At 53.2% G+C, this 17,043-nt stretch overlaps 1 protein-coding gene across 1 annotated transcript; it reads right to left on the bottom strand.

Annotated features, from left to right (window-relative positions):
• Positions 1 to 6,053: 6,053 nt before the first annotated feature.
• ZNF395 (zinc finger protein 395) lies at positions 6,054 to 14,749 on the bottom strand. The gene is made up of 9 exons (XM_009071078.1): positions 14,507 to 14,749; positions 12,446 to 12,663; positions 11,405 to 11,517; positions 10,018 to 10,253; positions 9,809 to 9,909; positions 8,390 to 8,654; positions 7,501 to 7,593; positions 7,294 to 7,397; positions 6,054 to 6,165 (listed from the first exon to the last, which is right to left on the bottom strand). The coding sequence occupies exons 1-9, from the start codon at positions 14,747 to 14,749 to the stop codon at positions 6,054 to 6,056; spliced, it is 1,485 nt and encodes a 494-aa protein (XP_009069326.1).
• Between the last annotated feature and the right edge of the window lie 2,294 nt (positions 14,750 to 17,043).

The following is a 17,043-nucleotide window of genomic DNA, read 5'->3' as shown; positions in this document are numbered from 1 at the left end:
AAGATCAGCTCCCTCCCAGCACCCAGAAACCATCCAGAAATCCTTATTTAATTTCCCCCCATTTTCCCCCCCTTGTCCCTTTTTTTGAAGCGTTTTCCTTGGAATTTTGTAAAACCACCGGGGTTGACTTCTTTGCTCAGCAATCCGCCCCGCGCGCGCGTTCCCATCGCGTCCCCCCTCACCCCGGCATGCCTCGCCTGTCCCAGTCCCTGCACTGGGATGCAGGATTTTTCCATGTTGCACCCAGGAGGATAATCCAAGCAGGTTGATTTCCTCCTGCCTAATTTGCTATCCCCAAAACAACCCCAAGCCTATCCCGGGAGCGACTTCGCCCGGGTCTCGCCCACAGCGCTGCCCTTCGCCCTTTGTAAAAAAACCAGAAGGATAATATAATAATCCCTAATGAACAAAAAAAAAAATTAGGGAAAAAAAAAAGGATAATTCCAAGATCTTGTTCTTTTTAATTGTTTCATACAAAGATTTCTCCATTAAACTTGTACATAGCAAAAGGATTAATAAATTAGTTTACTGTTTCTACGATCTGATTGCGACTGGCAACCGTCACTTGGGTCAATGCTCGCAGAGCAGGTCCTCCCTCGTGCCCCCTCTGCCACTGAGTCGCCCCCACAGCCAAGGAACAGCTTGGATTTAGGGGAAAAAAAAGGAATATTTGGGTGCATTTGTGTGATTTCCAGGAATAATTCCATAAATCCCCTCCTTTCATGGGCTGTTGAAGAGCTACAGGGAGGACAATCCCACCAGGCATGCTAAAAATGGGATGAATCCAAGGGTTATTTGGGGGATAAAAAGGGATTTTAGGGTTGAAGAAAGAGAATTTCCATCTGGCTTCATAACCCTTTTCCATAGGGATAATGAAGGTGTCTGCACCTCTAAGTCCCCAGCAGCCCCAGCCCAACTGGAAATTTGGGGTTCCCTCTCTCTTCAGAGCTCCTCAGATCTGGGGAGCGGAGCAGAGTTGCTGCCCAATCCCCTCAGCACCAGTAGGAGTGTGTGGTAGCCATGCCATGGACTGGCCCAGTGGCCCCAGTTAGGTCCCAGTTTGCAAACTGGTTTAACATTGGGCTGCAGGTGAAGATCAACAACCCAGAGGTGACTTCCAAGGCTCTTTGGGACAGCAGTTAGCAAGGAAAATAATCAACTGGGAGGAGCCTTGGGCTGCTGGGAGGGTTTTTTTGGCCTGTGGTGAGGTGGGACCAGAGGTCCCCAAGCTCCCTGTGGGATGGGTCACAGCCCTGCAGAAACCGTAGGAATTGCAGCAACTTGGTGTCCCCTGGATGCAATTTTTGATGAGAAATGTCTTTCCCCCTCTCTTTACCTATACAGGGAGGCATCACCCCTCCGTGGCTCCCCTCAGCCCTCCATCCCCCTCTCCTCTCCCCTTTCCCAGTTCCTCTTCCACCTCAACATGCATAACAATAAAACTATATAAAATTATCCATAATTTTTTTTGCATCAAAAGGCAACTTCTCAGCACATTTCACTTGCAGCAAGGGAGAGCTCCAGGTTTAGCACACATTAACCCTTTCCTGCAGCTTCAGGACTTCTCTTTTTGATACTGTCTCCCATGAGATACTCCTGGAAAAGATGGCAGGCCATGGCTTGGATAGGTGCACTGGTCCCTGGGTTAAAACCTGGCTGGATTGCCAGGATCAGGGAATGGTGGGGAATAGAGTTACATCCAGCTGGGACAGGTGACTCATGGGGTTCCCCAGGGCTCAGTGTTGGGCCAGGCCTGTTTAATGTCTTTGTATATGATCTGGATGAGGGGATTGAGGCACTCTCAGGCAGTTTGGAGATGACACCGAGTTGGGTGGGAGTGCTGATCTGCTGGAGGGCAGGAAGGCTCTGCAGAGGGATCTGGACAGGCTGGGGCTAAGGTCAGTGGTGTGAGGGTCAACAGCACCAAGTGTTGGGTCTGGCCCGTGGGTCACTACAACCCCATGGAATGCTCCAGGTTGGGGGCACAGCAGCTGGAAAGCTGGAATAGGCCCTGGGGGTGTTGGTGACAATGGCTGGACATGAGCTCAGGTGTGCCAGATGTGCAAGAGGCCAACGGCACTTGCTTGTAGCAGCTCTGGTGTGGGCACAGCCCCAGGGCAGTGCCTGTCCCCTCATGATAAGAAGGACATCAAGGGTCTGGAGCGTGTCCAGGGAAGGGAATGGAGCTGGGGAAGGGGCTGGAGCAGCAGGAGCAGCTGAGGGAGCTGTGGGGGCTCAGCCTGGAGAAAAGGAGGCTCAGGGGAACCTTCTGCTCTCTGCAACTCCTGACAGGAGGTGCAGCCAAGTGTAGTCAGGCTCTGCTCCCAAGGAACAAGGGACAGGACAAGAGGAAACAGCTTCAAGCTGTGCCAGGGGAGGTTCAGGTTGGCCATCAGGAGGAATTTCTCCATGGAAAAGGCTGTCAGGCACTGGAAGGGACTGCTCAGGGATGGAGGTGTTCAAGGAACGACTGGACGTGGCACTCAGTGCTGTGGTCTAGCTGACAAGGTGGTGATGGGTCACAGATTGGACCCGATGCAGGTCTCTTCCAACCTCAGTGATTCTGAGATTCCAGGTTAAAGACGATGAATTTTGGTTTTTTGGAAACAGGGTGTAGAGCCTGTGCTGCCAAGGGAGGGAGCAGCAGTGCCATCCTCGGGCAGACACTGCTACCTAGTGGCGCCAGAAATGCCTGGGACAATGGGATCCCTGAGCTCCACACGGGGGAAAAAACACCTCCTCCCCTCCCTCCAGGGACACGGGGAACACGGTGGGGTCCCACAACCCGAGCTACAAGGACACAGCAGAGCCAGTGAGCTCTCAGGCAACTTTTCCTTTTATTTCTTATAAAATATATTTCATATCGCTGCTGTAAAAATTACATTTCACATTCTGCTTTTCAACTTTATTTTTCCTCTTTTGTTTTTCTTTTATTTTTTTTTTAAACAATAAAAATAATACTTGGAAGACAGCTGAGAAAAGCTCCAACAAGACAGGAAAGTTACTGGGTATGGCACCGATGGCCCCACGGGGGCACAGCCACGGTGACAAGTGTCCCCGACCCCTTCCCACTGCCCCCCTGGGGTCACCCTGTGCTAAACCCACTGGGGCAGAGTGTCCTGGCTGAAGAAGGGGGAGCAGCCTCCAATTAATTAGTGCCCAATTAAAAGGCTCCTATATACATACATATACATGCTCCAGGAGATGGGCAGGATGAGGGAAAACTCTCCAAGCTGGATTTACAGGGGCTGAAGAGGAGTTTTCTTGAGACCAGCGTGACTCAAGTGTCAGGAAGAAAAGTCCAACAATCAGGAAGTGGCTGGAAGTGAGTCAAAAAGTAATAGGAAAGGGAAAACAGTTGGAAAAGGAGACAAAACCCCCAGAAATATATATCCAACATCAACCAACCTGAGAGGGTGGAAGCCTGCTGGCATTTCTGTAAAAATACAAGCTTTATCTGGTTTGAAGTGTAAAAATTCCAAAATATTCAACAAAATGACCTACCCTGAACTAGTTTTCCATGAAAAAGTAAAAATCCAACAAGAGCCACAAGCATGAAGAACAATTTTGTCTGTACTACAAAAGCCCTTGGGAGAGCAGCTGGATGTACATCCCACTCCTGATCAAACACTGGTGTCAAACACTCCTGTGCCAGGTAAGCCCTGCCAGGCAGGTAAGTGCTCTGTACTGTGGGGGGAGGAGGAGAAGGGGAAAAGAGGAGGAGGGGGGAAAAAAGGAGGCAGGGGAGGGGGAAGAGAGGAGGAGGGGGAAGACAAGAGAAGGAAAAGAGGATCGGGAGGAGGAAAAAAAGGAGTAGGAGGAAAAGGAGGCACTGCCAGGGCTGGGGGGTCCCACCAGCCCCTTCAGCTCATGCTGTGCACACCTGCTTGTGTGTCCATTAACATCTTCTGCTTCATTTTTATATATATATAACTTTAAAAAGAGCATTTTAATAGAAAAGCAGTTAACTTCACTTGATCTTTAGACACCTGAGCTCCCTTCCAGTGAAAAACCTGATCTCTGAGGCAGATCTGTGCTGGGAAGGGTCAGGGTGGCCAACGACCTCCCAGGGATGGGGTGATGCACACCCCAATGGTTTGGCTTGTTTCCATGAGTACTGAGCTGGGAGCAGCAGGAGCTGAGCCATGTCCAGATCTATTTGATGCAGAAAGGGCATAAAAAAACCAAGGAGTAAAATCTCCAGCCCTGCCTGGGGGGTGTCTCTGAGTCACAAAGATAAAGGCACAAGGTGTGAGGAAAGCATAAATTCACCCTTTCTTTTTTTTTTTTGCCCATTCTGGGCTCAGTTTTTAAAAGTACTAAGAACTGGGGTGCTGTGTAGGACTTCCCAAAGCTCCAGCTTGATTCCAGCATCACCAAAACCAACCAGCCCCCTGGCACAGCAGGGCCCTTCCCTGAAAAGCACACTGAGCTGACACAGGATGGGTGACACCAACTCAGCCATGCACGCACTGGAGGTCAGACAGTGGCATGGTTTAGACAGAAAAAGTCCTTTTTGCCACAAAACACAACCTAGGAACCTGCTGGTGGGAGAGGAAAGGCTTTTCCCAACATTTTGCTCCTAATGGAGCACAGGCTCCAGCAGAGATGGGAGCCTGAGTGAGCAGCTCTGAAGGTGTAAAACCTCTCCCTCAGGATTCGAGCTGGAGCTGCCCAGACTTCTCTGAGGATGTAACCCCGTGAGGTCATTCCCTACCCATGGAGTTTTGCTCCTCCTTTCCAGCAGCCAAATTTTATATCCAACCCAGACAGAAGCTCAGGCTGAGGGATGATAAACTGTTACATGTACAAAATTATACAAGATAACAACAAAAACCATACCCAAAGACATGGACAAACGCCAGGAACACTGAGATGGATCTCAGGCTGCTTCCCCTCACCTGATCCCTTCAATGACGATTCAGGAGCAGTATTGGATGCTCCCAAACATTTGACCCATTTTATAAGGAAACCTGATTTCTAAACACCCTTAAAACCAGGCCAGGCTCATGCTGCATCCCAGGATTGCTCTTGGCTCAGCAAACTGACTCCCACCAGGCTCCATGGGATTCAAGAGCAAATATTCCCTGCCCACGGCACACAGGGGTGGAACGAGATGATCTTTTAAGGTCCCTTCCAGCCCAAACCATTACACGATTCTATACTGAAGTATTCCGGTGAACTGGGGCCAAATGGGGATGCTAAGGGAAACCCTTCCCAGTCCTTCCAGCTCGTGGTACCGTTAAAATCACAGAACTGTTCAGCCTGGTTTTGGAGGACACGGCAAGGGCCACAACAGAGATTTGTCATGGAGCTAGACAGGCTCAAAACGAGCCTAAAATGAGGAGAAACACCACATTTTGCCCTAAAGTCCCTCATGGTTTTCCTGATTATAAAGTTCTAGATGCTTCTTTCCCCACAAAACGATGCCTAGAGGCACACACAGCCTCGACCTACAGGTGTGATGCAACATGAGCAAAGGCCACATCCGTGCAGGGACAGAAAACTCCAACTGCTGCCCCAAAAATCTGCCCCCACCTTCCTTGTGGTAACTCAATAGCATTTCTTTTTTAAAGCTATAATTGTTATCAACCTCTTCCTTAAAGGATATGAGAGATTTGCACTTTCTAGGTAGTCAAAGACATGGGAAGCTGCCTCAAAACCTCATCCCAGCCACGCTGCGATGGGTCGGGAGATTTTAGGGCTGATCTGGGAAATGCAGGAGAAGCTCTTTGGTCCCCAGATCACCACCAATCTTCCCTGATTGGAATCAATTTCCTCCCCCTCCCTGCCCCAGTTTTTACCATACAAAGGGAAATATTCTTCAGGTTTTATAAACATTAAAAAAAAAAAAAAGGTGGAAAAAGTGTTTTTCTTTTTAAAAAAAGAGCAAACCGAGATGTACAATGTACAGGAGGAGGAATTTACACGCAGCTCTGGAGGAGCCTTCTGGGCTCGCAGGAGGTACCTCCAAGGTCCCTGGTTGCAGCAGTGAGGTGCTCCGAGGGGCAGGAGCAGGAGCAGGGGAGGGACGCGGCACCGCGGTGCTGCGCTCAGTCCAGGAAGCGCTGACAGGCCTTTTTCCACCGGCAGGCTGTGCACCACTGGTCCCGGTGCTCGATGCCGTACACCTTCCGGCACTTCTTGGCTTCCCCACGGACTTTCCTGCAAAAAAAGGGGGAAAAGGAATGACATTTAGCCACTCACTGCAGAGCTTTGGTCACAGATTCAGAGGGAAGGTCATGTAACATGGAGTGCTGTGTCCAGGTCTGGGCCTCTCACTGCAAGGAGGACATTGAGGTGCTGGAGTATGTCCAGAGAAGCAAGGCCACCACAGAATCTGTGCATCCCTTGGTGCATCCACAGATTTGTACATCACTCAATGTTTACTTGGACATAGCCTGTTCCATAATGGTGATTGTTCAACTGTCATCATTGGCTTGGAGCAGAGGGGGGAAAAAAGGGTACGAAAGAATGAAAAGTCAAGACTCACATTACTAATATCAAGATTGTTCTTCGCATGAGATCTCAGATTAGGGATGTATTCATCAAGTGTGGTAGGAACAGGGAACTTCTGACAGCTTAAATTGCACTTTCAGTTACACATCTTCTTCCCAAGCTGAGGAATTAGCATTGGCATAGATACTGTCTTCTGTATGAGACTATGGAAGTGATCCTCCCTCTGTACTCAGCACTGGAGAGGCCACACCTAGAGTGCTGTTCACGTCTGGCTCCCTCACTGCAAGGGCACTGAGGTGCTGGAGCATGTCCAGAGAAGGGAATGGAGCTAGTGAAAGGCTTGGAGCACAAGCCCTATAAGGAGCAGCTGAGGGAGTTGGTGGTGTTTAGCCTGGAGAAGAGGAGGCTCAGGAGTGACCTTATCACTCTCCACAACTTCCTGACAGGAGGCTGTAGTCAGGTGGGGATTGGCCTCTTCTCTGAGGCAGCTAACGACAGAAGAGGACATAGCCTCAAGCTGCATCAGTGCAGATTTAAGCTGGGCATTAGGAAGAACTTCTTCCCAGAGAGGGTGACTAGACCCTGAAATGTGCTGCCCAGGGAGGTGGTGAAGTCACCATCCCTAGAGGTGTTTAAGGTGAGACTGGATGTGGCACTTAGTGCCATGGTCTAGTTGACATAGAAGTGTTAGATCATAGGTTGGACTTGGTCATCTCAGAGATCTTTTCCAACCTGAGTGAGTCTGTGACTCTGTAACCCAGTTCTGCTGCACCTCAGTGCCCTGTTTGCTGACTGGCTCCACCTCTGCTCCCCTCTGGCAGGTGGGACCCTCACCTGGTGCCGATGGACACCCTGGGCGGTGAGGCGACGATCAGGTGGGACTTGATCATCGGCGTCGGCGGTTGGGGTTCACTGAAGCTGAGTGACCGACTCCGCACCTGTGGAGAATCAGGTGTCACAGGGCATGAGATGAGGAGTCCTTAGCTCCCAGCACAACCCTGCACCCCAGACGGATGAAGGGCAAACACACGCAGGACTCACCGGCGACAGGGACGGGAGAGTTGAGGTGGCAGTGGCCCAGCTGATGCTGGTGAAGATGTGGGGGGACACTGGAATTTGGATCGAGGGCAATGCCTGTGTGGGAAAAGAGGTCAGCATTAGACCCAGGGGTTCCCTATTCCCATGGGGAGATGGAAAACCCCATGCAATCTCCCCTCTAGTACCAGGTCCTGCTAACATGGAGACGTGTACTGTGTCACCCTTCCCAGGGACACAGCAGCTTCTTCACTCCTACGGCTCCTTCTGGTTGCAATAGCAAACCACACGCACCATCCTCTGTGTGTCTACATTTTTGCACCTATTTACAGAAGTTGTCTACTTTTAGGTGATGTCACACCCATTTCCTGTGATGGGAATAGATACACATGCAGCTTATGGCTCTATCCACCCTGTCCTTGCAGCTCCAGAGGAGTGCTCAATTCTCAGCAGCTCCTGAGACAGAGGCCACTGGCCCAGAGTGCCCACAAGGGCCACCACTCCTGGTTCCCAGGTTTCCTGTGCCTCAAAAGCTGGGCAAGTGTGCAGAGATCCGCAGGATCCGGCGTGGCTGCATTCCAGCCCCGGTTATCTGCCGGCAGAAGGGTGTGTTGCATACCAGCCTGGGGTAACTGCTGGGGAGCAGAGGCTGCAGCTCCACCCCAGCCAGGGAACAGCCACAAGGAGAAGAACACAAATCCCTGAACCAGGTGTTATGGAAGTCAGTTGCTCCAGGGCTGAGGGGCAGCCAGGTGGGGAATGGTGCTATGCCAGCACCAAAGCCGCTCCGTGCTGCAAGGTGGACAAGGAGATGTCCGTATGGAGCAAACTGCATCATGACTTGCCCTTCAGCAAGATTTCAGGTGGCCTGGCCCCAGAGATGCCACCAGCTCACCTGGTAGGCATGATCCGCCTGGATGTGCCAGAAGGAGCTGGGGGCAGACTGGCTCAGGGCGCTGCTGGCCAGGGCAGGCTCCAGCACCGGCTGCTCCACCAGCAGCGCCTCCGGCTTCGCCAGGGCCTGCTGGATGATGATGGGGGCAGATGTGGACATGGGGCTGGTGGCAGCAGCTGCCTCTGGTGCTGGTTCTTCCTTCACCTGCACTTCGGTGTAGTAGAAATCCTCTTCCCTCTTCCGCTGGTCGGAATCTGCGCTGTCCCTGCCGAGGAGGAAAGGGGAACAGCGGTGAAAAGGTGGCACTGTTTCTGTCATGGTGAGCAGAGAGACACCTCACCCTCCCAGGCAAAAGAACTCTGCTCTCAGGCCCCAAAGCATCACATAGGCTGCGCTCAGCAACAGCCACTGTCCCTGCAGCAGCACTTTGCGCTTCCAAGGAAGATCAATACCTCTTCCAGGGCCTACAGAAATGCTGGCACATTGACCAGACACGGCTGAAAATCCCCTGCTCATGTCTGAGTGAGTTCATTTAGCACAGCTGTGGCCAAAGCCCTGCGGTTCACCCAGCAGGGAACTGCCCCTAAAGCCTGTTTTGTTTTCCCAGCACATTTATCCAGCACTGGATGGCAGTCCAGCACCACTCACTGCATCACAGCCCGTCTGTCCTTGCCTTTCCCAAAGCATTCATGTTTGCAAGGGAAGAGGAGAAAAATTCACACCAGGAAACACGGACATGAGCACAAGAAAACTGAGGCTAGGCTGAGATCCCCACACCCTCACCCCTGTGTGTTTTTCAAGGGAATTCAGAGACCAGGACAAAGCAAACTGCCAAAGGGGTGGCTGCCACCAGGATGTCACATGGGTGCCTGTGCCAGCCCCAACAGATGAGCCAGAGCCAGTTGCTGCCGCAGCTGGCACAGCTTTTAGGCTACCAGACCTTGTGTAACCCAACTGGGATGGCTCTGCCCAGGGCTCACACTAACCTGAACTCCCTCAGTGTGAAATGTACACCTAACCTAGACAGTCCCAAAGTCCAAACAGGGCTCCCAGAAAATCCCTGGGTTCCCTGAAGGTGAGGATACAGCCCTGGCTTCAGTGACACAGACTGTTTGGCTAGGAACCTCCAAGCTCAGTGCACAGAAGGAGGTAACTCCAATACTGGGATCATTTGCTGCAGGAATCATGGAATAGATCAGGTTGGAATGGACAACAAGTGGGTCATCTGGTCCAAACTCCCTGCTCAAGCAGAGCCATCCCAGAGCACATGGCACAGGATTGCATCCGGACGGCTCTGGAATATCTCCAGTGAGGGAGAATCCACAACCTCCCTGGGAAACCTGCTGCCAGGAATTCCTGTTCAGAAATTCTCAATTATACAGTGGTTGGGCAGGGATTGAGGTGAAATCTCTGCCTTACCCGAGGTGCTGGGTCTTGACGTGCCGCTTGATGCCGACGATGGAGCGCAGGACCTTGCCACAGCTCGGCCACAGGCACTTGTACATCACCTTCACCGAGTTCTGGAGGAGAAACAGACTATGTCACCCTCTGCCTGGTGCCAGTGTCACCTCTATGGGCTGCTGGCCCAGTCTGAGCCACCCCACCAGCACTGGGACACCCACACATACCTTTCTCTTGCGCGGAGCAGGCTCGTCAAGGAGAAAGGGGTCAGAGTCAGTCTCAAAGCCATCGTCTGCCTGGGGGGAGCTCAGGGCCTCGCTGGAGTACTTGGGGCTGCCAGCAGGGTGGGGAGGTGATGGGGTGGAGATGTCACTGCCCCCACTCCAGTGCCCACTGGTGGTGCTGCTGCCGCTGTCCGACACGTCACCGCTCTCCTTCCAGGGATCACACGCTGCCCGTGAGGCTGTGGGGAGGGACACACACTGCCACCAACTGAACTGGAACCAGCCCCGAGGCTGGATAACCCACCACAGTTTGCCTCTAGTTATATTTTTAAAATCTTGGCAGGGTGAAGCCTTGCCACCTTTGCTCAGCGCCAGCTCCTAATTATTGGTCGTTTATCCCTTTTATCCCCTCCCCATCCTCCTTGGCACCAGCGCAATCCCGCGGGCACAGCCAGCACACGGCGAGCAGCCAGCACCAGGGCACACACATTTCCCACGGCTCAGGGTGGCTATTTTTATCCCATTGGCTGCATTTGACTCCTCGGGAACGAAACTGCCTCTAAAAAAAGGAGTGACCAAGTGGTGCTCCCCAGCCTGGGACTCCTGCATGGAGCTCCCCAACCCCCTGGGATGGCTGCGGACATCAAGGTTATCCTCAAAGCACTGTCAGGGGTGTCCCAGACTGCTCGGCCCTAACTGGAGCTGACACCTGTGGGCTCTGCTGCCAGAGACACTGAGAGGGAAGGCAATGGAGCTGGGAAAGGGGCTAGAGTAGCAGGAGGGGCTGAGGGAGCTGTAGGGGCTCAGCTGGAAGAAAAGGAGGCTCAGGGGAACCTTCTGCTCTCTGCAACTCCCTGACAGGAGGTGCAGCCAGGTGGGGTCAGGCTCTGCTCCCAGGGAACAAGGGACAGGATGAGAGGAAACAGCCCCGAGTTGCACCAGGGGAAATTCTGGCTGGATACCGGGAACAATTTCTTCCTGGAAAGGGGTGCCCAGGCACAGGTTGTGGCACAGGTTGCCCAGGGCAGTGCTGGAGTCACCATCCCTGGAGGGATTTAACAGCCATGTGGATGTGGCACTTGGAGACATGGTCAGTGGTGGCCTTGGCAGTGCTGGGAGAACAGTGGGACTCAATGGTCTGAGAAGTCCTTTCCAGCTTCAGTTATTGTGTCATTCTATGACCCTGGTGCTGCTCCTGGCCAACCCTAGCCCAGCACAGTCCCTGCACCAGCAGCCACTCAGCACCAGGGAGAACAACAAACACAGCCATCCATTCCCAACCCTGTGATGCAAAGTTCACAGTATATTTTTCCATGTCTCCTTTTCTTGCAGATGTTTTCTCCACGGTTGATATATAGGTATGTATGTCTATATTTAAGTGCACACTCACGGGGGAGGCCGCTCTCGCCGGCGGGAGGGCTCTGCACCACAGGGCTGCAGGAGAGGCTCGTCAGCACCATGGCTGCCACCATCTCATCCATCTCCACAGCAGCATCAGCTTTCCTGCAAAGTGAGGGGAGAGATGTGAAACATGTGGAGGGAAAAAGCAGAGACAGGTACAACCTGGGGAGCCACTGGGTACCCACAGGGCAGCAGAGTTGCAGTAGCAGCACAGGTTCTCCCCCACTGCCTCCCTCTGTCAACTTTGAGTCATTTTTAAGTCACTGGGAAGGATGTTTTCTCCATGTTTTGAGGAAAAAAATTAAAAATCCCCTTAATCATAATTTTAACCATCCTCTGGATAATCCTGTGCTGGGAAGGTAGAGGTTAAGGAGGTGATTCTACCCCTCTGCTCTGGACTGTTGAGACCTCACCTCGAGTGCTGCACACAGTTCTGGTGTCCCCAACATAAGAAGGACATGGAACTGTTGGAGCAAGTCCAGAGGAGGCCAAAAAGTTGCTAAGTGGACTGGAGCGCCTTCCTTGTGAGGACAGGCTGAGGAAGTTGGGGCTGTTCAGCCTGGAGAAGAGAAGGTTGTGTGGAGACCTCACAGCACCTTCCAGGATCTGAAGGGGCTCCAGGGAAGCTGGAGAGGGATTCTTGGTTAGGAACTGCAGTGACAGGACAAGGAGCAATGATAGACTGAAAAAGGGGAAATTTAGATTAGATATTCGGAAGAAGCTCTTTCCTGTGAGGGTGGTGAGACACTGGCACAGGTTGCTCAGGGAGGCTGCGGATGCCCCAACCCTGGCAGTGTTTAAAGCCAGGTTGGACGGGGCTTGGAGAAACATGGTCTGGTGGGAGGTGTTCCTGCCCAGGGCAGCAGGTGAAAATGGATGATCTTTAAGGCCCATTCCAACCCCTTAACATTCCATGATTCTATATAACCCCAACATCACCACTCTCCACTGGTGTAAAACCACGCGCAAGCACTACTGGAGCCACTACTAGCCCCTCTCCCACCCAACACCACCAGCCAAAGCCACCAACCTCTTGGGTACATCGATATTGCTGGACACAGATCTCTGCAGCGCCTCGGCAGGACCGGGAGTGCCAGCTGTGGGCAGGGCAAGGGGCTGGAGCACGTCCTGCACCCTCCAGCACGCCTGCAAGCCCTGCTCTGGCACCAGCACCTTCGCCTGCTCACTCAGCACATTGTGCTGCTCCACCAGGCCGGAGCACTCCTGCCCGTTGTAAGTGATGAGGACCTGAAAATGGCACAAGGGGAGATTTGTTGGTGTCTCCTGCCATCCACTGCTCCCAGGGGATGTCCTGCTGCACCACGGGCCGGTGTTTGCCTGCCACAGGATCCACCCTCCTCCTCCTCCTCCCACAGCAGAGGGCTTTAGGATGAAGGCAGAGCCTGTCTATAGGGACTGGACTTCAGACTGCCACCACAGCAAGCCAGAGGGGTGGGCAGGATTCATCCCAATTCACCATCAAGAGATCTGCTCTCCCCAACTCCAGCAATCCCAAGCTGAGGGGTTTCCTGAGCTAGTATCAGCTGTCTCTGACAGTTGAGACTTTGGGTGGACTTTTCCCCAATGAATTTGTCTCCTTTGACTCTGTTCTCAGCTCATCCTGCTGCAAGGACACTCACAACTACTGCACACCATGGCAAAGTGTGTGTGGGGGCAGGCAGGGGAATGGAGGTTTCCAGGGTGAAGTGATCCTCAATTCACACCTTGTCTCCTCCACTCCCAGCTCCTTTGGGCAGGGAAAGAAGATGGGCAAAGCTCACCTCCTCCTGCACAGAGTCCCAAACTTCTCCTGATAGGCAGTTTTCCACCACTACCACCCTGAACCTATTTCTGTGAATGGGAATATACCTGTGTCAAAAGACACTACATGTGTCTCTGGCTATTTATAGGAACAGGGACATCTCCCCATGGAAGTGCCACAGGTGTCACACCAAGAGGCCAATACAGGGTGGACACAGGCACCAGGGAAGAGCCTGTGAGACCACCTCCAACAGAAACACTGGAGTGGTAAAATCTACCCACTGTGGGAACAGGGCTAAAGGAATCAGCACAAGGATCAAGACACACAAGACCCTGACCCTGCTTTCTGAAAACAAGGAGCAAGGCTTTTTCATGAAGACACCCCATCACTATTTTAATGTCATTCCCAGCAGCAAAACAAGCTGGCAAAATCCTCCACAGTGAAGCATGTGAAACAAAACAACCGTAACTGTCCTGTGGTTAATAAACACAGGGTGGGAGGAGCCAGAAAACCATCCAAGGGCCTTATTTATACTCCATTTCACAAGCTCTGCCCAGAAAAGGTTTTACAGTTCTGCAGGTAGCAGCCAAGAATCAGGATTTGTGTCAGGAGCTCACGTCTCTCCTTGGACAGTGCTGCTTGGCCAGGCATTAACAGGAAGCGTTCCAGGGGGATTGAGAGTGCTGCTCCCTGTCCCAGGCAGTGTCCTGGCCAAGCCACAGCCCTCCTAAGAATCAGGAGTCCAGAAGACAAGGAATGACAAGGTCCAGCAGGACTAGATGTCCTTTCTGGACACATCACCACACCTCACTCTTCCCTAAGAGCTTCTTCACCACATACATCCACAGCAATCACCTTGAACCCTGCAGTTGCTACAGACTGAGCTCCATGGCCTGAGCCACGAGGCTCATTGCCACCATGGCTAAGCCAGAGGGCTCCTTGCAGCTTCCCTTTGGGTGTAAATGAGGGTTATGGGGAGACAGGGTAAGTTCATGGAAGAGAAGTCCACCAGGAGTCAATGTACAGAAAACATCTCCCTCAGCCTCAGACAGCTGGAGAACACTGGAAGGAGGTGTTGGGTCTTACTCTCTTCTCTGGAGACCTACACTTTTGGCTAGGACTGGGGATGTCTTCAGAGGAGATGGATCTCTGCTTGAGCTGGCATGGTCCAAACCCATCAGATACAGCCAGGGACAAGTGCAGTAACACCAACATCCCTTAATGTATGACGTCACTACAGATCCCTCTGCACTTTCCATTAGGAGAACCCCAGAAATTCTCTCCCCCACCGGAGTGCACCCCAAGGACGCCGAGAACCTCTTTACGCACTTGCTGCCCGGTGTGGAGCTGCCGGTGGCTGGGAAACCTGTGTGCCTGGCTGCTCTCCTCTGCTGGCAGTGCACAGGATCCCTCCTCGCGCGGCGCAGCGTGGGCAGGAGCCCGGCCGAGGTCCATTGGCAATCCAGGGATCTGAGTGGCCACCAGCACCCCCTCGGCCAAGGCGCTGGGGGCAGAGACGCGGGTGCCTAGCAGGGAGCGCTTCCCCAGGCGCCGGGACAGCACGCTCGCCATGTCGGACACGCTGCGGGAGAGGGAGACACAGGGACGTTACCTCTGGTGCAGGACGAGATGTTCAACCAGTGTCTAACCACCACCACGCTGTGAGCTGAGAAAGCAGCTCTGCGCTGCTCCAGCATCCCCGAGCACCACAATGCCTTAGGGTCACAGGGACAAGGGCGTGCCTCAGCTCCCACAACCCTGCAGCTCTGTCTTGATGGTCATTCCTACACCGCTCTGGGAAAAAAGGAATGAGCCAGCCCTACGGAAGCCCCACGGACACAGTGAGGACAGTGCTTGGACCCTATATCCCCTTCTGGAGCTGCCACCAGTGCTCACTCCCGAGGCCACCGTGGCTATTCCTGCCGGTCCCACCGAAACCTGCTGTCAGTGTGCTTCAACCTTGACCTCCAGACTTGGGCCCATGCCCAGTGCAGTCCTGCAATTCCGCTGCCTGTGCCCTGGCAGGGCAGGAAAACTCTGTCAGCAAAACCCAATGTCCCCTCTCAGCTGGCATCCTGATGCTCCCCTTTTCTGAAGTTGCTGTGCTTTTGGGAGAGGTTTCTCCAAGCTGGTACTTCATGCCCAGTCCTCCCAGACTGGTCACAAAACAGGAGCATCCTCCTGCCCTGCTTTCTTCAAAAAGGAAGAATTTGGAGCATTTTTATCCCAAACTGCTTCTCTGGAAGTATCTTTAACCTATTTCTGACCCTCAGGCATGGGGATAAGTATGTGTCTAACCAGTCATGCTAAATCCAATGGCTCCAGCAGCACATGCCATCGTCCTCCATCCCACTTTCCTGCACTGTAACACCCTCTCCAAGGAGCATAGGAAGAGGATGCACACGGCAGCAAGACTGAAAGATGACGGTGCCCAGGGTTTGGGAGGAAGGAGAGGAAGCAAGAGGCTTGGTGTGGCCCTGTGTCTTGGGGTGCACCATAAGAACCACATGTCCATCACCTCTGTCACCCCCGTCAGCGAGTGCCACCCAGCCAGCCAGGGGCTGTGGGTGTTTGCTGGGTGTCTGGTTGCAGCATAACCTGGGCCACGGTGAGTCCAAGTCCAAGGAGCTGCTGCTTGTGCAAGAGGGAGGATTAACCCTGGGTGCTCACACCCAGTCTCTGCCCTCCTCACACAGCCACTGTCACCAAGTGACAGCGTTTCAATGGCAGATGCCATGTTACTTGTGTTCTTTTACACCCTGTTTGCACAGTGCTGTCTCTCACGCCAGCTCAGCCGAGGAAAGTTTCCCAAAGGCAGGAAGTGGAGCTCAACACTCCTCTGGAGCTGTCCCAAAGGGGTTACTCCAAACCACAACTTGCTTCAAAGGACACCCAAGATTTACAAGCAGTTTTATGAATAACTGTACAGCCTTGCCGCGCTTTGTCCTCCCCCGAAACCCTGCCGGGCCCGGGTAGAAAATTAACAGCTGCTGAGGAGCAATAAACAACGGAGCAGGAAGATTGGGACAGGGTGTGAAATGGACCGAGGTGTGCAAGGGAAAGCACCTCGTGCCAAGCCTGCCCACAGGGACTCTGCTGCCGTTGGCACCTTCACTCTGGAGCGGGATCAAAGTGGCCGCGGCAGCTGGTGGAGCGGAGCCGCTCCCTGGCTTCCCTCTCATCTCGCCCTGCCTGAGGAACACACCGGACTTGGCAGTGTACAGGCAGCACTGGGGATGCTCCTGAGCCCACTCCAATCAATAATGTTCTTTCTTTTCCATGGTGCAACATGTTCTCCAAGGAACACGTGTATATCCATACAGAACTCGCTCATCCAACAGGACACCGAAAGGAGGACACAGTGGTTTGCTCAAATCCCACGGCAAAGCCCCTCCACCAGCACTACCCACCAGACCACATTTAGCCCTGCATCACCGCAAAACCTCGCTCTTGGATATCTCAGGATTTGGGAACTGCCCTTCTGAGGGCTCAGGGAATCGATGTGGTGACGTTGGTGACACCGCCGCGTAGAAAACGGCGCTGGATCTCCGCCGCCTCCCGCACACCACTTCCAAGGCAGCGCTTGGCCGGCAGCCAGGAGCGGCAAGGGCAGCGCCGAAGGTGGGAGGCTGCTTCTCATTTCCTTCGGGGTTTCTTTTTGCCTTCCCTTTCCTTCCCCCTCCAGCCTGGGGAGGACGAGAGAGGCGCGCATACAACTCAGGGAAGGAGAACTCTCCCCAACGCCAATTCTCAGAGCCACACTGCTTCCAGCAGAGCTTTGGACAGCAGATCCCGTCGCAGCCTTCAGCCCATCGCCGGGAGTGACACACCAATGCCAAAACATCCCTCTCCCCCCACAACGCTCC

Source organism: Acanthisitta chloris, unplaced genomic scaffold, assembly GCF_000695815.1.
Source record: "Acanthisitta chloris isolate BGI_N310 unplaced genomic scaffold, ASM69581v1 scaffold29413, whole genome shotgun sequence".
NCBI lineage: Eukaryota > Metazoa > Chordata > Aves > Passeriformes > Acanthisittidae > Acanthisitta > Acanthisitta chloris.
This window is presented reverse-complemented; position numbering and strand designations above follow the sequence as displayed.